Genomic DNA, 25,859 nt, shown 5'->3' with positions numbered 1-25,859 from the left:
GGAAATCATTTGGCACACATCGTTCAGACCTCTGTGTTTTTCTTTAATGTCACATGAATGTGGCATTTTCATCCAAGTTGGAAGACCACTTTTTTTGGCAATTAATGAGCTATATTTTGAGATTAATCAAACCAAAAATAGATTTATATATAGATTAAGAAAGAGTTATATTTAAGCTTTAAAATGAGTTAAAGATTTTAAAAATCCATTGAGCAGTTCTGGAGAAATTAATCTTTAAAGACTGTTGATTGGAGTTAGAGAATTCTGACTGTTGTGCTACCTTAATCAGCAACATTTTAGAAAGAGAATATCAAGTACTATGCGGTTTGAATAGTAGTAATTGTATTAGTTTGGTTTAAGATATTTAGTGTTAAAGATATCAGTGTATGGGGTGTACAGTTCCTGCCCGAGAGAACGTATGTGTTGGGATCCACCGAAGCACTGGCAAAAGTCGCTACATAAGAAGGGATGAAAGTGTGAAAATTAGTAGCCATGAGATACATTAGAGTTGGTGTAAACCAGAAGTAAAAAGAACGAGATCTTTTTTTGCATTTACAAATGTGACTGAGTGTATGTGCGTATATATTATGTACATATTTCAAAATAATTATAACATTTGAACTGTAAATTGTATTACAAGTACTTGCTTATATCTAATATAGATTCTCAGTATGGATAAAGCGTAGAATGACTATCAAATGAAAATCAGCATGCCATGGTCACCAGAAAACCATATAAGATAGACACTCTTAAATTATTTAAACGTATTATATTTAATGCTCTCAGTTCCCAAAAAAGACAAAAACCTGGAAAATTAATGTAAGTGAAAAATTTAGATATTTGTTGTCACTGATTTTTTTAAAAATATTGTTTTGTTTCATGGGTTCTGGATTTTTCTCCATCCTACAATCAAAACATACCAATATCCTTTATCCAAAAATTCAAATTCTACATAAACGCTACAATTTTTAATACTGATGAACTAGACACTCAAAAATGAGGCTGCTGTCATATTTTAAAAACCAAGTATTAAAGAAAATATTAACAAAAGAGTGACAAATAATTTACAACCTGTAAAAGGGAGCAAAAGACCGTGAGAAATTAATAAGTAATTCTAAAGACTACCATTTAGTATGATATCTGATATAAAACAGATAATGATGTATTACTTTCCTATTTTTTCAAGTTTGAGTTTTATTGAAAATAGAAAGGGAAGAAATCATCATTAACGTGTCAGTACATAATACATGTATTATTTGTGACCTTCATTTTACTGCCAGATTTAATTTGTGGTTTCGGTAACTCCGTCAGAGCCACAATAGACTGAACAAAAATGGACCAAACATTATTGGTGACAATGATTACAAGTAAAGTTTGGGTAATCAAATTAAATCTAACCAGTTGAAATGTAATATCTGTCAAGATTTTATTATGATTGAAAAGTACATGCTTAAAAAAATAACATAAAAAGATATACAACAAAACGTTTTTTTTTAAATGGTTTAAAAACTAATTTCAAAGTCTATGAAACAGTATTCACATGTTTCACAAAGAAAAATACTGAATCATGCATGGTCCTTCACTTTCACTTATCACAAAATCAAAACTATCCAAAGTTCATTAATAGGTACCTATGTACTGCAATAAATAGATATATTACAAAGAGCTCAATCTATTTACAGGATAATTATGATTACATATTTATGCTAAGAGTATTTGTTCCTTCAAAAACTGCATATAGTTTCCAATTGGTAAACAACATATGTGCTAGTTCCCAATCCACATATAATCCAGCTAGCCACGTTATTACAGGTGACCTCAACATTGCCAATAACAATTCCCTGCAAAATGTGTCATCCAAAGGTCCGAAAAATTGTGAACTTAAATTCATCAATTGGAAACACAACTTCAAAATACTGATGGATTCAGTCAACGATTATGCCAGGCAATGGGCTTAAAAGAAGACGTAAATACTCTTTCCAAATGGATTAAGGCTGTGAGGTCGATGTTACAAATCAGAATTAAGAAACTGAATGGGTATATCAATACCAATGCTACATCAATATTTAAAGGCCCAAATGTTGCAAAACACTTGTCCAAACTCCATGGCAATTATACGGTTGTCCACGCAGATAAAGCCCCAAAAATCATCGTTTTTTGTGTGTAAATCGCATTACATAAACTGCTTGATAAATGAATTGATGGGTCTTCAGCACATCCAAACAAAGACTCTCTAAAACTGACATAATCACGATGCTTGATTCTTGATTGACAACATACTTGTTACGTTTAGAAGACTTGTTTTTCAACAAACTATCGGCATTTCCATGGGAACTAGTTGTGCCCCTCATCTTGCCGACTTGTTAATTTACTCTTATGAGGCTGATTTCATTCATGAACTTCTTATGAAGAATGCATAGAAGTTAGCAGTATCCTTTAACTTTACTTTCCGCTATAAAGATAATGTTCTCTCACTAAACAATTCAAAATTTGGTGACTGTTGAACCCATCTATCCCATTGAACTACATATAAAGAATACAACAGATACAGTTAAGTCTGTCTCTTAACTTTACTGTACATCTAGAAATTGACAATGAGGGTCGGTTGAAAACAAAACTTTACAACAAAAGGGATGATTTCATTTTCAAAATTGTGAATTTTCCATTTCTATGTAGCAACATTGCAGAAGAGCCTGCATACGGAGTATATATCACCCAATTGATTGGGCTTGTATTTCCTATCATGATTTCATTGGTAGAGGGTTGCTGCTCACAAATAAGCTATCAAGCCAAGAGTTGGAATTGGTGAAGTTGAAAACATCCCTCTGTAAATTTTATGGACGGTTGACCTTTATGGAATATCATTTTCACAGATGATATCTGATATGTTCATTATGTCATGACAACAATCCCATACCCTTTTCATGAATATGACCCATACTGAATTAAGACTATTTACTGGGTTTATAATAATGCTTTATGTTGCTGCTGCTATCAGTTATGTCTCTGGTGCTATGCAAGATTTTGGCTTTTGTGTTGTCATCTATTATCTCAAAATGATAGTTGATTGGTAGAAACTGTAAACATCAAAATTATCAGTTATACAAGATCTACCATGTGATACAAAACCAATAGATGACCATGAGACATTGTCATCTCAGGATGACCAGTAAAGAGTTTTTTTGTTTTTTTTTTAATTTAAATGAAGATTTTTTGACATATTTTGTGATTTGGGCAATTGTAAGTTTGCAGAAAACCTGTTAAAAGTAATAACCATCATCCATGAATCTTGCATGCATTTATTTGTTACAATTTTTTCATTTTAGACTAAAAAAAGGCTATTTTAGTTTTTGCAATATTGAGATTACCTGTTTATTTCAATTAAAAAATTTCAAAATGCAAGTTTAAATTATTGTGATAATAACCCCGTCACATTTTTCACAATTATAAAAATATGGCAAAAATATCTGAATTTCCAGTCACCATTAATTTGATCTGACAAGTTACAGAAGCTCTGTTTATAATTTTCAGAAGCTAAGTTTTGAAGCTTTGGCAATACCAATCACTTGGGAGCAGTAAAAATATCTTAATTCAAACATCTCTTATTGTGTTTTTATTTTTATCATCATCGGATAAAATAATCTACTGAGTATAAAATTATTTTCTTCTTTTTTTCAATCTGAAAAGAATTATGATATCTACTACTAACTAAATATATGGAAGATAAATCTTTACTATCATGTCAGTTTAAACAGAAAATAAATCTCTGGTTATTTGAAAATTGTGTTTATAATTTTTTTAAATGTTATTCTTCAGTTATATTTCAAAACAAACAAATAGTAGAAAATGTTTCAAACTTTCTTTGACAGAAAAATATATATATATAATCAATGTAGCTCACGTTTAGTATAAATATTTAAAAAAATAATAATATAAAATTAGGAAATGTGATATGATTAAACAACTAGACTGCAATATCAACCAGAGACCAAAAGACCATGATATGATTAACTACAGGTCATTGCAAATCCTTAAATAATGAGAAAAAACTTACCATATAGTAAGCTCTGAAAGATACAGGTATTACAAATAGAACCAACTGTCTCATTCATGCTTATAAAAAAAAAAGAAAAAAAGAAAAGAAGATGTGGTATGTTTGCCAATGAGACAGCTCTCCACCAGAGACCAAATGGCATAAAAGTCATTTTACTAGTGGTCAATAAATGGCCTTAAACACTGCACAAAACCCATATTGTCTATTCAGATATAAAGGCCAAGATACTATGTATTTCAAACTTTACACAGCGTTTCTTTTAACTTTCTTTCCATTGACTGAAGGTGATTTTAATATACTCTCTGAATGAATGAAATTCATCTCATTTTTACATTCAAAGATTCATTATAAGGGAGATTATTCATGCAATGCATAAGTCAGACAGAGTTATCTCCCATTTATTTTTCAAATGAACAAATTGTCAACATCTATACACATAACAAAATATTTTAACAATAATAGACGAACTGTTTAATCTTTGTTTTTTTATACAGGGAAATTCCAAACATAATATTTATACCAAGTAATAAATTAGAAAATTAACAACTACCCATGTTGTTAAATTATTTAGACAAAATTTGTAAGCATTATTGTGTATGAAATATTGTCAGATACTGTGAAAGTACTTTAATTCGTGGGTATCAATTTTCGTGGTTTGAGCTTTATTTACATATTCGTGGGTTTTTAAATTCGTGGATTTTAGTTTTCTAAAAAAAATATAATAATTGAAAAATTAAAGCCTTTAGAAACGAAGGTTACAAATAGTCTGGATTAAAGGAAATTGCAAAGTAAACATTGACCCGTGTAAATGGTAGTTATAACACTAATTAACCCATGATAAAGATCAAAGGTCTTAATAAGGCCATAAACTTGTCACCTAAAGAAAACAGTTACATAAACAATGCCATCAACGTATCTTGAATTGTCAAATAATTCTTATCAAAATTAACCCCAACATTGAATTATTATTTCGATCCCATATGTACCATAATTGAGGATATAAAATGAACACTTTATCATACTAGCATATCAATACCGGAAATCTGACTTTCAGCGATCAAAAATATTTTTATGAGAATTAAAAGATCACAGTTCAGGTTATTAGAGATTAAATGGGTATAATCCTGCATGCAGTTGTAGTTCTGTGACTGCTATTAAAATATTCTCAGATTTGGCGTTATTCAAAATATTTTCTACATCATAAAAGTAGTCAAACCTACCGACGGGGATCTCTCCATGTCTTAATTTGGACAATGGTTGTTTTATTTCGTTGGACACTTAAATTCGTGGATAAAGTCATCCATGAAAACCACGAAAATTGGTACCCAACGAATAAAAGTACTTTCACAGTAGGTAAAAAAGATAAGTATTCACATGGAAACAGATTTTAAAAAGAAGGATAGGATCACTGCACCAAAACATAATTCAAGGACAAAAATTATATCTGTAATTTAGTTCAAAATTAGAACATACTATGGTCACAGGGAAAGAAATTACTTTGAAAATGGAATATCCATTTATAGTGCTTTATGTTGCTGCTGCTATCAGTTATGTCTCTGTTGCTATGCAAGATTTTGGCTAGTGGGTGGTATTCCCTGTGTGTTTAAATGGAACATCCCATAGATAATTAACATGATACAATTATCATACATATATATCTTTGATTAACTAACACTTTACATGTTAGTTATAAATCATTTTAATCTGAATCATATATAAATGTAATAACTCTATAATAGCTTGTGTTCTTTTACATTTAAATGATGTTCTGTGATCTCATTTAAACAGTTAGCTGTTATCCTCTTTAATATGTATTGTTCTGTAGATTACAATCGATGGACAAACAGTTTTGAAAGTCTCTCATTTTCAACATTGGTTGACAAATCACTTGACTTGTTAAAATAGTCAGTAAGACGACTAGATAACAAGAAGTGTTTGTCATCATCAGCATGTCCATTGATTAATGGTTACTGGCCTAACTTGATCACTACACATTTTTTTTATCATCAGCATTGTGTCCAATCATCCATCTTCACTGGCTGGACTTGATCGCCACACATATATTTTATCAGCCGCTGCAGTCACTAGACATGTCTCTGTTGGATGGAATGTCAAGGAATGTACCACTTTATGACCCTCATGTTGCATCTTATGAATCACTTTTGCCTAATAAAAAGAATTATTTTCAATTATTCTCATACATGTATAAACTAAAATTTGATATTGAGTTTCAAACTGTTTAAACATGATTAAAATGAATAGAAATGAAAAGAATTGAAGGCTGAGCTCAGTTATTTTTTTTTACTTCTTTGAACTTAACTGCATACATTTTTTGGTTGAGAGTTGTCTCATTTGCAATCATAATATATCTTTTTATTTTTATATAATTATCAATATTCAGATCAAAATTTTCTTTGGAAAATTTCTATACAGACCTTACATTCATTCCAATCAGTTATTGATCAGTGGCTGATCCAGAAACTGTCTTAGGTAGGGGCAAACTGGGACCCACTCCAGTCATGCTTCAGTGATTCCTAAATAACCAACCAAATTTTTTCAACAAAAGGGGAGATCAAGGGCCCATAGCTTCTCCCACCTTACGAAATAAACCTCTGATGATGATGAAAAAAAAAAATAAAGTACAAAAAAAACGAAAAAAGATCTTAATTTTTCTTATGGTGTCCTAGTTTTTCTTATTTCCTCTTAAGGAGGGAAAATAAATAAGCCCTGAATCATAGAATGACCTATTTTCCACACAAATAATAATCACCTCTACTAAATCCCAGAAATATACATATCCATCCTCTGAACCAGATACAACACAGGTGTCCTCACGATTCAAACAGTTGTCAATTTTATAGTCATGATTCTGGTGACCTTTGAACCTAAAATAAAATAATATGAGTATGTTAAAATTAAATTTAGAAGTATAAAAAACCAAAGAAAACTATGTGTCTCTTTAATTAGAATGAATTCCAAATTAAGCATACACAACTTTCATTTCGTTTCTTTCTCCATTTCAGATTGGTCTGACCATCAAATTACCGCCCTGAGCTCAAATCCTTTTCAATATTTTTTACTTAACTGTGATAGAAATAGTCCATGAAACATTAAACAATAAACACCAAAGTTATCAAAAAGTGGTGGTCCGAAGGATTTGACCACCAAAATTCGCAAAGGACCCACAAAATTTTGTTATTTTGGACTAGCAGTTTTCTTCAAGGTCCACCAGGGAAAAAAAGATTTTAAGCTCTCTGCTAAACACAACCATCGTCTAGCTTTCAGAGCAGAAATCAGTGAATATTTTGTGTATTCAAAAGTTTTGTAGATTTATTTAACAAACAGCTGTGTCTATCTTAATTTCTTGTAGTCGCAAGAACATGCTTGCTTTTATCAAGTTTTTATTGAGTGTTTGACTTTAATGTGCTAGACACATATATTTGAGGCAAACATGGTGTTAATTTGATATATACACAGCTGAGAGATTCTAGCTAACACAACACAGACAACTGCAGCCAAACACATGAGGAACAATACATACTCATTTAACATTTCTCCCGTATCTTTATCCATCAGTTTAATAGAATCATCCATAGTACTTGTCAACACACACTGACCATCTCTGGTAAACGATGTGGATGACACAGATTCTGAAAATGAAAAGAGGCTAACAGTGAAAAGACTTTTCATACATCTTCATACATGTATACTACTAGTGCTACATTTGAAAATGCCTGTACCAAGTCAGAAATATGAGTTATTGTCCATTTGTTTGATGTGTTTTGTTATTTGATTTTTCTATTTGATTAGGGACTTTACAACTGAATTTTCCTGAAAGGTCAGTATTTTTGTAATTTTAATATCATGTTAATGTGGGGGAAGACATCATAATACTTGTATTGATTTTCCTGATTTAATAAAAACTTGAAACTTGATTTTACTTTCTACTGCAATGCTGATTTGACTATAAAATGAATGTGAGTTTGATTTTTTTTTTGTAATACTTTTTTTTATTGTTTTATATATTAGTCAGGCTGTAAGTTTATTTGTTTGAATTTTAATAAAATTTGAAATTTCTGGGCTTTTTAAAGCTTGTTATGCAGTATGGGTTTTGCTCATTGTTGAAGGTTGTCTGTTTAACTATAGTTGCTTACTTTTATGTCATTTGTTCTCTGATATAAAGTTGTCTCATTGGCAATCATAACACATCTTCTTACATTTATATTGTTGAAAAACTTTATTATCACATTATCTTATCACAGAATATGCTTTTGTCTTTAACAATGTTTGATACATTTTTAATATCGGCATCTGGATATGTAGTTAATCAAGTCATTACTATTGAATGAGTCTTATGGTACTTACTTCCAATAAAATCTACAAACATTTTACCATTGCGTAAGTCATATCTTCTGATACAGCCATCAGCTGATCCTGATAAAATTTCATAATCTGATACTTGTAAAGATGTCACACTGTCTGTAGCCTCATCAAGAATCTAAATATATATATATATATATATAAACTTGAAGGTAACATACAAAAAAATAACCTGTCTGATTCTCAACAGTCCAATTAACAGAACCAGATACCAGATCAAACTGTATGGGCTTTGCTCATTGTTTAAGGCTGTACAGTGACCTATAGTTGTTAATGTCTGTGTCATTTAGTGACCAGGTCTCTTGTGGAGAGTTATCTCATTGTCAATCATACCACATCTTCTTTTTTATATTATATCCTCAGTTCATACAAGATTAATCTAATGACCTCTACAGTACCATGGCATCACAAAATCAGAGAATACTTTACCTGTATGGTTCATACAAGATAAATCTAATGACCTCAACAGTAACATGGCATCACAAAATCAGAGAATACTTTACCTGTATGGTTCATACAAGATAAATCTAATGACCTCTACAGTACCATGGCATCACAAAATCAGAGAATACTTCACCTGTATGGTTCATACAAGATAAATCTAATGACCTCTCCAGTACCATGGCATCACAAAATCAGAGAATACTTTACCTGTATGGTTCATACAAGATAAATCTAATGACCTCAACAGTAACATGGCATCACAAAATCAGAGAATACTTTACCTGTATGGTTCATACAAGATTAATCTAATGACCTCTACAGTACTATGGTATCACAAAATCAGAGAATACTTTACCTGTATGGTTCATACAAGATAAATCTAATGACCTCAACAGTAACATGGCATCACAAAATCAGAGGATACTTTACCTGTATGGTTCATACAAGATAAATCTAATGACCTCTACAGTACTATGGTATCACAAAATCAGAGAATACTTCACCTGTATGGTTCATACAAGATTAATCTAATGACCTCTACAGTACTATGGTAACACAAAATCAGAGAATACTTTACCTGTATGGTTCATACAAGATTAATCTAATGACCTCTACAGTACTATGGTATCACAAAATCAGAGAATACTTCACCTGTATGGTTCATACAAGATTAATCTAATGACCTCTACAGTACTATGGTATCACAAAATCAGAGAATACTTCACCTGTATGGTTCATACAAGATTAATCTAATGACCTCTACAGTACTATGGTATCACAAAATCAGAGGATACTTTACCTGTATTGTTCATACAAGATTAATCTAATGACCTCTACAGTACAATGGCATCACAAAATCAGAGAATACTTTACCTGTATGGTTCATACAAGATTAATCTAATGACTTCTACAGTACCATGGCATCACAAAATCAGAGAATACTTTACCTGTATGGTTCATACAAGATTAATCTAATGACCTCTACAGTACCATGGCATCACAAAATTAGAGAATACTTTACCTGTATTGTTCATACAAGATTAATCTAATGACCTCTACAGTACCATGGCATCACAAAATCAGAGAATACTTTACCTGTATGGTTCATACAAGATAAATCTAATGACCTCTACAGTACCATGGCATCACAAAATCAGAGAATACTTTACCTGTATGGTTCATACAAGATTAATCTAATGACCTCTACAGTACCATGGCATCACAAAATTAGAGAATACTTTACCTATATTCAAGATTAATCTAATGACCTCTACAGTACCATGGCATCACAAAATCAGAGAATACTTTACCTGTATGGTTCATACAAGATAAATCTAATGACCTCTACAGTACCATGGCATCACAAAATCAGAGAATACTTCACCTGTATGGTTCATACAAGATAAATCTAATGACCTCTCCAGTACCATGGCATCACAAAATCAGAGAATACTTTACCTGTATGGTTCATACAAGATAAATCTAATGACCTCAACAGTAACATGGCATCACAAAATCAGAGAATACTTTACCTGTATGGTTCATACAAGATAAATCTAATGACCTCAACAGTAACATGGCATCACAAAATCAGAGGATACTTTACCTGTATGGTTCATACAAGATAAATCTAATGACCTCTACAGTACTATGGTATCACAAAATCAGAGAATACTTCACCTGTATGGTTCATACAAGATTAATCTAATGACCTCTACAGTACTATGGTATCACAAAATCAGAGAATATTTTACCTGTATGGTTCATACAAGATTAATCTAATGACCTCTACAGTACTATGGTATCACAAAATCAGAGAATACTTCACCTGTATGGTTCATACAAGATTAATCTAATGACCTCTACAGTACTATGGTATCACAAAATCAGAGAATACTTCACCTGTATGGTTCATACAAGATTAATCTAATGACCTCTACAGTACTATGGTATCACAAAATCAGAGGATACTTTACCTGTATTGTTCATACAAGATTAATCTAATGACCTCTACAGTACAATGGCATCACAAAATCAGAGAATACTTTACCTGTATGGTTCATACAAGATTAATCTAATGACTTCTACAGTACCATGGCATCACAAAATCAGAGAATACTTTACCTGTATGGTTCATACAAGATTAATCTAATGACCTCTACAGTACCATGGCATCACAAAATTAGAGAATACTTTACCTGTATTGTTCATACAAGATTAATCTAATGACCTCTACAGTACCATGGCATCACAAAATCAGAGAATACTTTACCTGTATGGTTCATACAAGATAAATCTAATGACCTCTACAGTACCATGGCATCACAAAATCAGAGAATACTTTACCTGTATGGTTCATACAAGATTAATCTAATGACCTCTACAGTACCATGGCATCACAAAATTAGAGAATACTTTACCTATATTCAAGATTAATCTAATGACCTCTACAGTACCATGGCATCACAAAATCAGAGAATACTTTACCTGTATGGTTCATACAAGAGAAATATAATGACCTCTACAGTAACATGGTATCACAAAATCAGAGAATACTTTACCTGTATTGTTTATCTCTTTTGTTTACAATCCTATTACCTTACAGTTTCATAAACATGTGACTTGTAGGGATGCTACATTTATTTATCAACCTCTATCATTTAATTTTAATGTTACAAATTATACAAAATTTCCATCAATCCTTTACCTGAATGGGATCCATTTTACGAGTTCTACAATCCCATGTCCTGATAGTTCCATCTACAGAACCAGACAATACCAGTGTTGATTCTTCATTAAACTTTACACAATTCACTGTTCCTACAAGAAAAAACAATTGTTGTTTAGTATGTAATAACTATTAAATTGCGTTTTTTTTCATAGCACCTCCTCCTAATGCCTTAATTAAACAACCAAATTTGCTTACATTTCTGGTATTATATTTATAAGAAATCTGTCAGACAGAGAAGCAACTTCTTCTAGTTACTTGTTTGATGGGCCAAATAAAAATATAAATTGATTCTAAATAAAAAAGTATAATTAATTGTCTATAGATTTTTTTTAAAAGAATCAATAACATATATATGAAGAAACCAGTTAAAATAAGAACCCATTAGTATGCTGCATGTTCAAAGGATGTCCTCATAATTATCAACAGGTAATATGCTATACAACATATTTATCAATTCCACAGAACTGTATTTTACTGTTAAACCTTACCTGCATGTCCTCTATATTTCCTCACAGCATTACCAGTGGCAACATCAAATACAACGACTGATTTATCCATTCCACAGGAACATATCTGACTGTTATCGCATGATGCCTGAGCATCTAGAACTTCATACCCATGTCCACTGTATGTCTTCAATAATACCTCCCTATGTGGATTCCATAATTTGACAGATTTGTCACTTCCACAGGTTATACAGTAGTTACCATCTCCTACAAATAGCAAAGCAAACTATATTGATTCACTGATAATTATTAATTATAAGAAAATTATGTATGAAGACCAAACATGTAAGGGAGGAGAGACAATCAGTACAAAGAGGAATAACTCTATGTTACATGTATATCTAATTTGTATTTCTTCAATCTGTCAATACCTGTATTTTGATGTTACACAAGGTCATGATTTTCTCTGAATGTTAATGATGTCTGTACACTAAATCCATTGGATATTAAATGTGTACTGATTAACACTTTAGTCTAAGAAACATGATTTTTCTTTATTAGTTGTTATTGCCATTTGGCTTTGCACAAGCTGTCAGTAACTGTGAGTACTCTGAGATATGAACTCGTGTCTTTTTTGTTGTAAGCATGTATTAATCCCCTGCCGCCGTTTTGTATGGTTTGTTTATATGTTGTACAGTTACACCACAGTCCAAGGTGACAGTGCAGTCTGGAGTATCTGTGCACCTAAGACTTATGAATTCACTTTCTTAAAATGATAAAACCAATAATTGGATAATATTTTGTGAAACAATTCAGTTCATACTTTTATTTCATAAAATGCTCTGTTGGTAAGGTTTCACCCTGTGGATTTTGTGTATTAAATGTGTGTCCAAATTTGGGAAACCCCTGTTTAAAAAGTTTTTGGTGATTTTGCGCATGTCTTTTAAAAAATGATTATATGTTAAACTTGTTATAGTACAAAATATAGTTGAATTTGAATCATGCAGAGTCTTTTTCAAACTGCCAAGGATGCAGAGCAAAATTTATTTCAATCAGATTCAGATTCAATCTTTATCTGATGATGTAAAGGAGATTGACTAAATATGGTTAATCATTGGATTGTAGTTAGATGGGGACAAAGTCCCCAATATTTGTCCCCAATAATGGTAGATAAATCAATAATTAAAAAAAAAAAAATCAGGAAAATTTCCCGAATTTTTTCATTCTACTAATGAACTCAAAATCTTTAACTTTTTTTTTCAGGTTTACTTCTGTTTCCCGTCTTCTTCCGTTTCCGGTCTTGTTTGCATGAGACTTTGAATAAAATGTATATTTATTAACATATCAACAAATATAGGAAGGAATTCAACACCCAATCATTTTTAATAATTGTTTGATATGAAAAAAACTTTATCTGGATAACAGCATTTCTTTGTTTACATTGAATATGACGTCATTACTTAAATAACGTCACAACCAATATCAGAAACGTTACGGTATTTCCGTTTCTTTTATCAACAGGTTTTAATTTAAAAAAATACTAATACAGACTTCCTTTTTCAACTGAATTTTATAGTTCGTTCTTATGTTGTACTGTTATACCCCTGTCCCAGGTTAGGGGGAGGGTTGGGATCCAGCTAACATGTTTAACCCTGCCACATTATTTATATGTGCCTATCACAAGTCAGGAGCCTGTAATTCAGTAATTGTCGTTTGTTAATGTGTTACATATTTGTTTTTCGTTCATTTTTTACATAAATAAGGCCGTTAGTTTTCTCATTTGAATTGTTTTCCATTGTCTTATCGTGGCCTTTTAAAGCTGACTATGGGGTATGGGCTTTGCTCATTGTTGAAGGCCGTACGGTGACCTATAGTTGTTTTAAAATGTTCGTGTCATTTTGGTCTTTTGTGGATAGTTGTCTCATTGGCGATCATACCACATCTTTTTTATATATTCGCCCCCTTTCACAGGTAATACCTGCCTCATATTAAAGTTAATTTTGAACTTATCAATCTTAATATTTTCTGTCCCTTCCAAATACTAAAACAATTACTAGAATGATTCTATTTGTATTAATTAACATAATTCCCAATATGACAAAATCAGGTATTGCACGATATCACCAGCCGCGCAGACACTGGGGACTCCACTGTACATGCCTTATATCATTATTTATGTTAAGCATATCATATGATTCTATATTTTAATGCAGTGTAATTATCCATGCTTTTAGGAGGATTACTTTCTGGTTAAAAGACCAAAATGTCCTCTTTGGTGGTGCTTCATAGAAAGGAGGGGTGGAAGGAGGGTATCAGGTCCGTTCGCGCCCAATATACTTTCCCACCCTACACGTTCGCACCTCGCACGTTTGCACCCAAGGTCCGTTCGCGATCTACACGTTCGCGCCCAATTTTAATTCAAATTCCAGTTGAATAATTGGAAAATCATGATTGTTGTTTTTAATTGCTTTGATGTAAATACTGAATGTATTTATAGCTTGGTATGAGTAAATGATTAAATATTTTAAATGAAAAACACTTAAGATAATTGTTTTTAACAGCTTGGTCCCTTTGATCTGAAACAATGAAATAATAAAATATAGCAATACACTATTATATAAACGCACAAAGAAAAACGTAGTCAGAATCTCACTTCATTTTGAAACAAGCCAATGAAACAAAGGCAATACATTAAACAAAACATGATTAAGTGTTATTCAACACAAAATAAAATGTTGGCAGAATCCCACTTTAATTAGAAAGGAATATTTTTTTTTTAACAATACACTCTCAAAAACATGATTAAGATTTATTCAACACATAAAAAATGCTGTCTCGCTTTATTTTGAGACAATGCAATCAATCAATTATACTTTTAAGAATACTACTTGCCAAAACTTGATTACAAAGTAATTAAACACAAAACCAATTAAAATTGGGTGCGAACATGTGGGGTGCGAAAGTGAAGGGAAAACGGTAGTATTACATTTTCCCAGCATTAGGTTGGCCTTTTGTGTACCCAAGACAGGTGAAGGAAGTCAACTTATGAGGGCTGTGATTGGATGTAAGGGTACAATATATTTTTTATTTATCTATGAATAACTGCAGTTTGTATATTTACAATATAAATTTTAAAACCTATTGAAATATTTTCTAGAGAATTATTTGAAAAGGCTTCCAAAATTTCATAAATTTGGTGCAAAATGACGGTGGGCATGGATAACATAAACCAGCTCCGTTGGAAATTGGTCATGATACTATTTGGCTTCAATTTTTAGAATACAGTAATAAAGTACAAACACCACACATAACTGTTTTATCCAAAGTTTTTATTATAAAAACTGGTAAATTTAGAAAATGTTAGTATTGTCGCCTATGGCAGAATAAATACTACCGTTTTCCCTGAAAGGGGGCGAACATGAGAGGGTGCGAACGGACCCGGATTCTGGAAGGAGGCTTATACAAAGATTATATACTGAACATCAAAATATAAGGTTTTCAAAAGGGTCTCGTTACCATTAAATCTAACAGCACGCACTGCACCCTGTTTACACACAATTGTACGCGTTAAAGTAGATGGAATATCATTTCTCATTTTCAGTGCAAATTTACAGCGACTGGTTAACTTCGTGTTAGGGAACCAGATTTTACTGAGTCTAAGTTTAGAAACTCATCCGGAATGACTATCAATTTTCGAATGGTTTGATTATATTAGAATATGCAATTATAATTTTATTGTTTATTAAAAAATAGAAATATTTCAAGATAACAAGAAAAATAAATTGGAACAAAAAATTGCTGAAAAAAGGAATATTTCCCCCAAAAGAATATAGCCGTAACTCGGTTCCGAAGCTGTCCGTTACAATTTCTTATTTAGTTTCATCTTGAAAAAATGGCGACATCCACTGATTTTTATTTGCGGTATTATGTTGGACATAAAGGAAAATTTGGGCATGAATTCTTAGAATTTGAGTTTCGGCCTGATGGTAAAGTTATATTTTGACCAGTAAATAATCAAACTATGATTCTTACTAGTCGTATTGCATCTGGGTTTGGAAAAAAAATCACTACCACTTTTGGCGATGTAAAGCTAAAAGCGAAAGCGTGGGTTACAGAAAATTTAAAGAGGTTTACAATCAGCATTTAATAAAATAATGACTTAATCTTTACGTGCAAAATAGAGTCGAATTTGAGGCAGGTGAAACCTGTGATAGAGGAAAAACATTCATAAAATAACTATTTCACTATATTTGAATAGATACAATTATTTAGCAAGAGTTACTTCCCTTTCTCATAAGTAAACAAGACGTTTCGGCCTTGGTCGATTCGACCATTTACCACTTTGGCCCTGTAATAAAAGTATAGTTACAGTAATGTTAAACCTTCATTACAGATTAAAAGTTTGTCTGTAGCACACATCCTTGAGAAATAATCATTACTGCATGGTGCGCTTTTGGGTCGATCCGGCCCCATGTCGATCCGGCCCAAGTCGATCCAGCCCATGTCGATCCGGCCCATAAGTAAAGTCGATCCGGCCCCAATGAAAAATATATTCATAAGGAATTAAAAAAAAAGACATATATTGATTGAAAGTCATAAATGTTTATTTATGGATTAATTATAATGTAAAAGGTGTATGGTTAAAAAAATTACAAAAAAGGCATTTGAAAAATATTTTTCTCTAGATGAGTAAAAAACAACTAGGTTGATCATGTTCAGTTTATTACAAGTTTTCAAGATTATTGATCAAGCTAACCAAGAGTTACAATTTTTATTAGACTCTTCTTCAAAGTGTAGATTATATATAAGTATGTTGTAACAAATGTAGTTTTGCAATTTTATTTTCAGAAATGCATATATGTGTTATAGCAGTCTCAGTCTACACACAACTTTTCAAAATATTGTCAACTTTAAGGAAAAAATATATTGACTATATTCGATATTACAAAAAATAAACAGTGTTATAGATGTCTCTGATGTTACCTGAATAAAAATACAATTACTTATAATTATACACGCCAAACAAAAGATCAAACTATAAAGACCTTGTTGCTTAAGTAACTTTAATTAATCAGGATTTGATTGAATCATGGAAGTATTATATTGACAGGAACTATTACGACCCGAAGTCAAACGTTTCATCTGCGATGCAGCAGGAAATTTAACGACATGTTAATTAGCTTGAAACATGACACATTATTTACATACCAGCGTGTGGTGCCCTACAATATTGTCATTCTTGGTTGCTTTCGGGATTACGGAAATAAACGAAGAAATCGAAAGTTGTGTAACCCGAATAATCCAGTCGTTATATTACGATCACTTCGATCACTCCATCCTCGAGAAAAGTAGTGGATAGAGGGCGCTGAATTATTCGAGTTAAAAGTTGTGATAAAGTCTTAGGAAACAGCAATCGGCAAACCTCGACAGATTCTGTTACCTTCCATCTGCATATGTGTGCCGACTGAGTGAATGATGGATTAATGCGAGTCATCATTTATTCTACAGAAAAACACATTGACGATGGAAATTTGTACCAAATTTATTGAATAAATACCCTATTTTTATTAATTTATTTTTCGGTAGAAATTGGACTATATGTAATTTATAAGTGGTGATTATATAATAACTACAGTTTACTCCACTGTCAGAGTGGCACACATTTCCTGCATATCTAAGACGATTGTAAATGATCGTTCTGATAAAATCAAAAGTTCAAAGAGATAAATGTAAGAATTACTAAGCTTCGCTCTAAATCCAGGGTAAGATCATTGGTTTGTATATATACGAATGTTCAGCTGAACCCCTATGTGTTGAATTTTTTAGTAGTGCGACTCAAGGATTTGTATAGTGATATTATACAAATTCTTGTGCGACTGTTCAATAATATTTACCAGTATCATATTTTTAGGGGACAGAAATGTAAATACATAATTAGCTACATAACGTAGTTCGATCTCTGTTTTCTTCTGCTGTATTTTGTTGATTGGTACTTGCTTGATTAATTTTTCGTATTGTAAACTGGAAATTTCTACTTTCCAGGATTATCCAGTAACTTAACTATACATTTTACTCTACACTTCACAATTTTAATATTTTGGCCGAGAATTTTTTTTTCAAAGTTTCTGGTTACCCTACCGACCCTGTTTTTTTAGCCCTGACCCTAACTTTTTTATTGTATTTTTTTTTTATTAAAACCATGTGATTGATAAGAAGTATCCAGTGTTCTCCTTTTTTCACTAAGGTAAGGTGGGTGTTTTGAAAAAAACACTTGCAACCGGGTGATTTTTTTTTAACATTTTCAACCGGGTTTATATTTTTTCAGTTTTACTGTGGGTTGGGGTCACAAATAGAAGAATAAGTATTGTATTCGCATTTAATGGAATTGAACCATTCGTCTGCTATCACTGCTAGCCTTTCATTAAATGATTTGACAAATTAGTTTTGTGCATCTCGGATAGCAGATCATAATGGCTTTTGCAGGACTCCCTCCTCCTACGAAGTCTGCTAATGCATGGCCTATCCAACCAAGTTTCTGTCCTGTTCCTCGCTTTAGGGCTGTATTTTTGGCACAGAGAACAGTAATATCTTTCTGTGATGATTATCCATTTAAAGTCCTGTTCATAGGGACTTCATATTTATCACCACCCCTCAAATGAGGGGTAATCTCTCAATGTAATGACTATCCCTTTTATGAGGGGTACATTTAAAGAGAAACAGATGAGAGGTAACCTCTCCATGTAATGACCATCCCTTTTATGTAGGGTACATTTAAAGAGAAACAAATGAGGACAAATTATTTGACCCATATTTGTTTCTGGCCTTTTTATCATTATGGACACTCTTTTAGAAAAGTTGTACCAAATAAAACGATTCCTCCCCCTTTTTCTAAGTTTTTCTTTTTTTTTCTTCAACAGTAATATGACCCCTTGTCTGATGGACAATCCCTCATTTAAGGGATATCCCTCATTTTGGGATTGTTCCCAACCTGTTTATCTTCGTGATTGCCTGTGTGCCTTTTCTGTTGTTTTGATACTTTGTTTTTAATTTCAACAATTTCAATTCAACTATCCGTTTTAGTTGACTTATATGGCTTAGAATTTTCCTTATCACCATCGTCATCTGCCTTTCCATTCCCCCGATTAATACAAGAAAACATTGAAATTGACGATCCGCCATTTTTGTCAATGGAAACAAACTGCGAGGCGCGATTAGTATTGAAATTTTTACGGTGCGGAACCGAAAAAAAATCCGGAATTTGAAAAAAAAAGCCGACCACCTCCTAAAATGGAAAGGTGGTCGGCACACCCGGCTTAAATGCCGAATGGAAAACACTGTAGTATCTCTGGTCAATTTATGACCGCGGCATCGCAGATAGTCACAAAAAAAATTAACAACAGCGTGCTAATTAGACAGTTGCCATATCTTTTCTACAGGGCTACCCGGTTTATAAATAAATGCTAATTAATTGTTGTAGTTCCTGTCAATATAATACTTCCATGATTAAATTAAGTGATTACAAGTGGCATTAACCTCAGTTCACAATCATCAGACAATTGTTGAATAAACAAACCAATTATAGACTAATGATATGGTTAAACAAGACATTATAATGAGTTAAATTTTAGCTTCTCTGTGTGAGAAGTAAATAAAATAAAAATCGCCATGGAAAATATCTTCACATTTTAAAATATGTTGAAGCTATACATATGCTATACAAACAGACACAATTACACTCATTTTCGTATCAATTTAAAAAAGTTCTTTAACTGGTACTCCAATACCTCACTCGCCTGCATGTTGTCATCCATCATCAACACTTTTTGCAAGTTCCGTTTATACTGTTCAAATTTAAAAAAAAATCCTCCATATAGTGAATATAGTTAATTCATATTTTATAATGGGGCTGGATTGACGTGGGCCGGATCGACTTGGATTGGAATGACTTTGGGCCGGAGTGACTTGGGGCCGGATCGGTTTCGGGCTGGAACGATCGGTACCGCATGGTGCTAGTCAACCATGTATTGACTTTCTAAGCTTTATGCTTTAGGATAATCTGATATTGAAAAAAACAATTCATTGGCACAGATATAGGTTTAATATGTTTTATTTTGTGACCAGCCATAGATTGAACTTACAAACATACATTCATACATGTATGTAGGACTCTAAAGTGTGATGGGGACACTAAAGTACGAAAGTCACGCTAAAGTGTGATGGTCTACACTATAGAACGATGCTTCCATAGTTAAAGTGTGGTAGTCCGGGAAAGTTAAGACTTAAGAAACGTTGTTTGATTATGACTTTAACAGTCGTTTATACAAAGTAATAACAAACGCGCTTGGAGACAAATTAAGAATATTTGATTTACACCTTTAAAATTAAATGTCCATGACTTAATGTCAGACCTAACCGTGCTTCGTCAGCAGTCACAACTATGTTGATTCTTTTCGGATGCTGAAAGAACATTCCCTTTCTCTCTCATTTGAATTAAAGCATTTAAACAAATAAATGTTACATACTCCAACAATAATCAAATTTTGTATCTTAATTTACAAGGACAATTTTAAGGGAAGGTGTTCCCATATAAGTGATAGACTACAATGTGTGAGAGGCAAGCTACACTAAATATCACAATATTTAATACGCCCGAATTGTTTAAAATATAGTATTTTGTGACGCATAAATTACATCTTTAGCAATAATTATGTGGTTGGCCCTTTAGAATCATTCACTTAAGACAACTGGCAAATTATAATACCTACATTTGTACATGTATCATGCACATATGGTATACCTTATAATACTAGATTTTGCAATAGGACTTTTTATACTTTGAATGTTCTTTAGCGTTTCCCTATTGGTCCATTGCACTTTAACATGATATACCATCGTACTTTAGCAAACACACAACAATCTCACTTTAGCGTGAGACACCATCATACTTTAGCCTGGACCATCGCACTTTAGGGTGACCATCACATTTTAGAGTACCATTGCACTTTAAAGTCCTACATATATAAAAAAGAAGATGTGGTATGATGCCAATGAGACAACTGTTCACAAGAGACCAAAATGACACAGACATTAACAACTATAGGTCACAGTATGGTCTTACACAATGAGCAAAGCCCATACTGCATAGTCGGCTATAAAAGGCCCTAATAAGACAATGTTAAACAATTAAAACAAGAAAACTAACTGCCTTATTTATATAAAAAATGGAAAAAAAATATGTAACACATAAACAAACGACAACTACTGAATTATAGGCTCCAGACTAGGAACAGGCACTAACATAAATAATGTTGTGTGTTAAACATGTTAGCAGGATCCCAACCCTCCCCCTAACCTTAGACAGTGGTATAACAGTACAACATAAGAACGAACTATAAAAATCGGTTGAAAAAGGCTTTTCTCATTAGATGGACATAGATACAAGTGGACGTGGCCGGGTACTTATGTAGATATGGGTAACCAATGTAGCCGTTATGTCAATGGGGGTTACAAAACAAGGTAATTGAATTATGGTGCACATTTTGTGCCTTATACAATGTATGTACATGTAGACATTAATTATTGACCAATTTTACTATTTTAGGTAAACTAAGGTATGCCAATAATTCCAACTACAAGAATGACACAATGATCAGGAAAGAGGTAAGAAAGCTTTTAAATGGAAACTCAAATTTTGTTTTGTTCATCTTTAAGTTAAACACACTGTATTTACCATACAGTTAGATATGCTTCTTATTATTATATATAATTAATGTTTGATTACTAGTATATTACTTTGATTGGATATTCATCTGATACTTTGTTTGTCTGTCCCTTCATCTTTCCAATATGTTCTCACACTTTCATCAGAGTGGCTACATGTGGTTCCTATTTTAGAAAAATAAGGTGAGTTGACTTTGAAGTTCAATTTAAGAGTTTCCTGAGATTATCTCATGAATGCCTGAAGATATATACATGTACCTGTAGTGTAATTATCTAATTATGAACTTTCACATACTTGATATGCTTTACATCCAAAGACAATTCCTAAAATACATTTGTAAATTGTGATAAATTCCGTCTCAGAAACTTGGGATGTAAAAATATGTAATGTTGTATAATTTCAGTCCTATGTACACAAATCTGTGATGGAAGAATTAAAAAGAATAATTGAAGATGCTGAACTTATGCAGGAAGATGATGTGTTATGGCCACCACCAGACAGAGTAGGGAGACAGGTAAGTCATTAATGTCACAATGTTTTGTATCAGAAAAAAACAAACACAGAAATAATTCACAACAGTTCACATATAAGCCTTGAACTACAAGAAAACCTATTGAATCACAAATTAACCCTGATAGGCTCTTTGCACTGTGTACTAAGTTATCAATGGATTTTTAAGGTTGATATATATGTTCATTTTCTATATAAAGGAAAATCAAAATAAACTTAAAAAAACCTTGTAGTATCCTACATGTACCTTATAACAATGGAGGTCCTATTGTAAATTATTGTTATTTAAAATCCTACACAATGTTAAGAACCAACACTTGTAGTCAGAGTTTGAATTTGAGTAGTAAGTCAATTATATATAATTAACATTGTCATGGTTATGGACTTATGCCTCTTTATAACTTGGAAGTTTGCATTTTTAGGCATTTCTTCACTCTTACCAAAGATTTCCTTAACAAAATTTTATGCTAACTCATACACAATGCTACCTTCTCAGTACTGTATACAGTGTTCAAATTTGTGCAGTGAGTCATTTACTGCTCTAGAGTTATATTTGCCTCTTTTGAACTTAAATATTAGTAAATTACCAGTCTTGAGCGAGGGCATTTATGTCCTCAGACACATAAATCTTTTATTTTAATTTGTTAATTTACAGTTAAATTTATATAATTTCACTTATATGCTTGAAACCACCTATATTACAACCTAAGATGTATATTTTATAGGAATTAGAGATAGTAATTGGTGATGAACATATATCATTTACAACATCAAAGATTGGATCATTAGTTGATGTCAACCAAAGCAAGTAAGTAGGATATAAAATATTACAAAATAAAGTTCTGTGATTTGAATTTGATGCCTCATTGGTCCTAAAGTAAGAAAGACAATACATGATTGGTCAGCACAAAATTATTGCTTTAAAACATTCCACTTTAACATTGTCAAATGTAAATAGAAGAAAATGTCATTAATTCCACCTACACTGGAATCATTTATTTTCATGGATCATGGAAAACTTGAATGTTTGTGGAAAATTATTTCATGGTTATGCCAAAGTCTGCATACAAATTTATTAACCCGGGAATGTGTCAAAGAGACAACAACCCGACCAAATAAAAAAACAACAGCAGAAGGTCACCAACAGGTCTTCAATGAAGCAAGAAATTCCAGCACCGTGAGGCATCCTTCAGCTGGCCCCTAAACAAATATATACTAGTTCAGTGATAATGAACGCCATACTATTTTTCAACAAGTTATAATGAATTTGCAATTTTGTAGTATGTAAAGTAAACTCTGCATATTGTTCAAATTTGATAATACTTAAATACTGCTACAATTTGATGGAAAACTGATCAGTAGTTCATTCTTTATAAAAATGAGGAGATGAGAGGTATCAAACACTCGAACAAGACAACTGTGTAAGCAATTAAAGGCAACTATGGCCTTCAACAATGAGAAAACCCATACCATATGGTCGGCTTTAAAAGCCCCTGACATAAAAAAATATGAAACAATTCAATTGAGAAAACAAACAGTCTAAAAACAAAACAATTCACGAAAATCAAATATGACAGACACGAACCAATGAAAACCACTGAACTAAAGGCTCCTGACTTAGGACAGGCAAATTCATTGAACTAGTTCCAATATTTACCTTACATTTGATTGAAGGAAAGGCATAGAATAATAGAAAACATTTTGGTGTACACCAAAGAAGTATATCTTTTGAAATGTAATGCTAATTAAATCTCATACAGGAATTAAACAGAATTTATAATCAATTCATGACAAAAAATAATAGGGGGAGGAGGGAGCAGGTCTTGTCTTGTCTATATTTTTAATTTAAAAATGTCAATAATTATTTTTTAGAGATCCAGAAGGCCTGAGGACATTCTACTACTTAGTTCAAGATCTTAAATGTTTAGTCTTCTCACTGATTGGTCTCCATTTCAAAATCAAACCAATCTAAACATGGACGATGTGTAGTGATCTAAATGATGACAATATGAAAATTGATCCAGGAGAGATGAATAAGACATGTAAAAAGATTTTAATCATGTGCACATACAGAAAAAAGACAAATACAAATATCCATTGTGAACTTTTAAATTTTAGAAAAGCAATTCTTTTAACAGAGTTGTTATGATGAGGTAACAAACATACTCAAACATTATCAGAATTCATCAGTTTCATAATGACAGTAAACTCATCAAAGATTCATCTGTTTGTTTTTATGTTGTATGTAATAAAACATTTTATAAATAAATATCTTGTAAAACTTAGCTTAACAGCTATATTATATGTTATTACAGAATACCATTTACTCTTGAACATCCTTTCAAACAACACCTGATTAAAGTAAATTCATTTCTTTTAAATATAATAATGATTATAAGATGTGATATGATTTCCAATGAGAACTACATGTTTATCTATGGTATTTCAATATTGCATTGCCATTGTAAAGGATAATCATTTTGACATCAATTCATTTTGACTAGTGGTTTTGGGGAAACTCCATCATGGCCTGGATTGATTTATTGGTGTTAAACACCACTTTGAATGTTAGTGTGCTATTTTTTAGCTGTCAGTTTTTATTGGTTGTGGAAGCCAGAGAGATCCAGTACCTTCAGTTTGAAAACTAACAATCCTAGTCATTAAAGATTGTAGTTCAGGTCACCTGCCATCTGTGGGATTAAACTCACAAACACAGTGTTCAGAGGCTAGTGATTCAGTTGTTTAACTACTTAATAATTGAGAACGGAAAATGGGGAATGAGTGAAAGAGACGACAACCCGACCATAGAACAGACAACAATTGAAGGCCACCAATGGGTGTTCAATGCAGTAAGAAACTCCCACAAGAATACTCAGCCATTGAGGCCCGCCATGGCCAGGAGAATTATGAAAAAAGAAACATATTAGCATCTGCATATGTGTATGCTCATTTTGATCATGAGCAAAATGTTCATGTTAAAAACCTCACTAAATACTGGCAATGTCTATTTCCATTACTTGGTGTCTGTTGTTTATCAATCTTTAGTTTAATCATCATCATGTGAAATGTTTATTTTCGGCAGTTATATTTGGTATTTGGTGGATGTAAATGAAATTTTGATAAATATATTCTTGTCTCAAAATATCAGACATACTGCAGAGATAGACCAAGTTCCTCTGTGTGAAAATAATATTACTCAAATGTCCATGCACTGACAATGCAAGCAAATCTACAAATGTGGTTCTCAAATTAGATATATAAATCTTCAGTAAGAAATTAAATATTACATTCCATAAATATGGAAAGACTTTGGCAAAAGCAAGTTCACTCTGTTTAAAGATATCAAAAAAATTGTCTTGATTAATGTGAACAAAAATAATTCTGCACAAGAACAGCATTTTAAAAAAAAATTCAAATTCAAAATGATAAAAACGAAAATATCTGAATAAAAACAAAATAAAGATGAAAACTATGCTTTCCTGATTGAAAATGATTATGCTGTAACCTAGTCCAAGATTAGTCTGACGTCCAAGAGCTGTTTTGCCAGACTAGCTGCATCCATGATTTCCAGGT

At 32.2% G+C, this 25,859-nt stretch overlaps 2 protein-coding genes across 2 annotated transcripts; one reads left to right on the top strand and one right to left on the bottom strand.

Moving 5' to 3' along the window:
• Window positions 1-3,824: 3,824 nt before the first annotated feature.
• LOC134692205 (WD repeat domain-containing protein 83-like) lies at window positions 3,825-15,700 on the bottom strand. Its single transcript, XM_063552658.1, has 7 exons — window positions 15,572-15,700; window positions 12,098-12,322; window positions 11,586-11,698; window positions 8,420-8,552; window positions 7,596-7,704; window positions 6,825-6,939; window positions 3,825-6,220 (listed from the first exon to the last, which is right to left on the bottom strand). The coding sequence occupies exons 1-7, from the start codon at window positions 15,648-15,650 to the stop codon at window positions 6,077-6,079; spliced, it is 918 nt and encodes a 305-aa protein (XP_063408728.1). The 5' UTR covers window positions 15,651-15,700; the 3' UTR covers window positions 3,825-6,076.
• Window positions 15,701-15,908: 208 nt separating this feature from the next.
• Window positions 15,909-24,571, top strand: LOC134692162 (protein mago nashi homolog 2). Its single transcript, XM_063552608.1, has 5 exons — window positions 15,909-16,041; window positions 21,657-21,715; window positions 22,180-22,290; window positions 23,012-23,094; window positions 24,159-24,571. Exons 1-5 carry the CDS (start codon window positions 15,948-15,950, stop codon window positions 24,256-24,258), a joined length of 447 nt encoding a protein of 148 aa, XP_063408678.1. The 5' UTR covers window positions 15,909-15,947; the 3' UTR covers window positions 24,259-24,571.
• Window positions 24,572-25,859: the final 1,288 nt, after the last annotated feature.

Source organism: Mytilus trossulus, chromosome 1 (assembly GCF_036588685.1).
Source record: "Mytilus trossulus isolate FHL-02 chromosome 1, PNRI_Mtr1.1.1.hap1, whole genome shotgun sequence".
Classification (NCBI taxonomy): domain Eukaryota; kingdom Metazoa; phylum Mollusca; class Bivalvia; order Mytilida; family Mytilidae; genus Mytilus; species Mytilus trossulus.
Note: the sequence above shows the minus strand (reverse complement) of the source record. Positions and strands in the feature narration are given on the sequence as shown.

Excerpts from the sequence above, each read along its gene's own strand:
- LOC134692205 (XM_063552658.1), bottom strand. The coding sequence starts at position 15,650 with ATGAGAAATGATATTCCATCTACTTTAACGCGTACAATTGTGTGTAAA. Across the intron at positions 11,699-12,097 it reads GAAATATAGAGGACATGCAG|GAACAGTGAATTGTGTAAAG; the intron begins GTAAGGTTTAAC and ends TTTTTCTTGTAG. Across the intron at positions 6,221-6,824 it reads ATTTCTGGGATTTAGTAGAG|GCAAAAGTGATTCATAAGAT; the intron begins GTGATTATTATT and ends TCTTTTTATTAG.
- LOC134692162 (XM_063552608.1), top strand. The coding sequence starts at position 15,948 with ATGGCGACATCCACTGATTTTTATTTGCGGTATTATGTTGGACATAAA. Across the intron at positions 22,291-23,011 it reads CAGACAGAGTAGGGAGACAG|GAATTAGAGATAGTAATTGG; the intron begins GTAAGTCATTAA and ends TATATTTTATAG. Across the intron at positions 23,095-24,158 it reads GTTGATGTCAACCAAAGCAA|AGATCCAGAAGGCCTGAGGA; the intron begins GTAAGTAGGATA and ends ATTATTTTTTAG.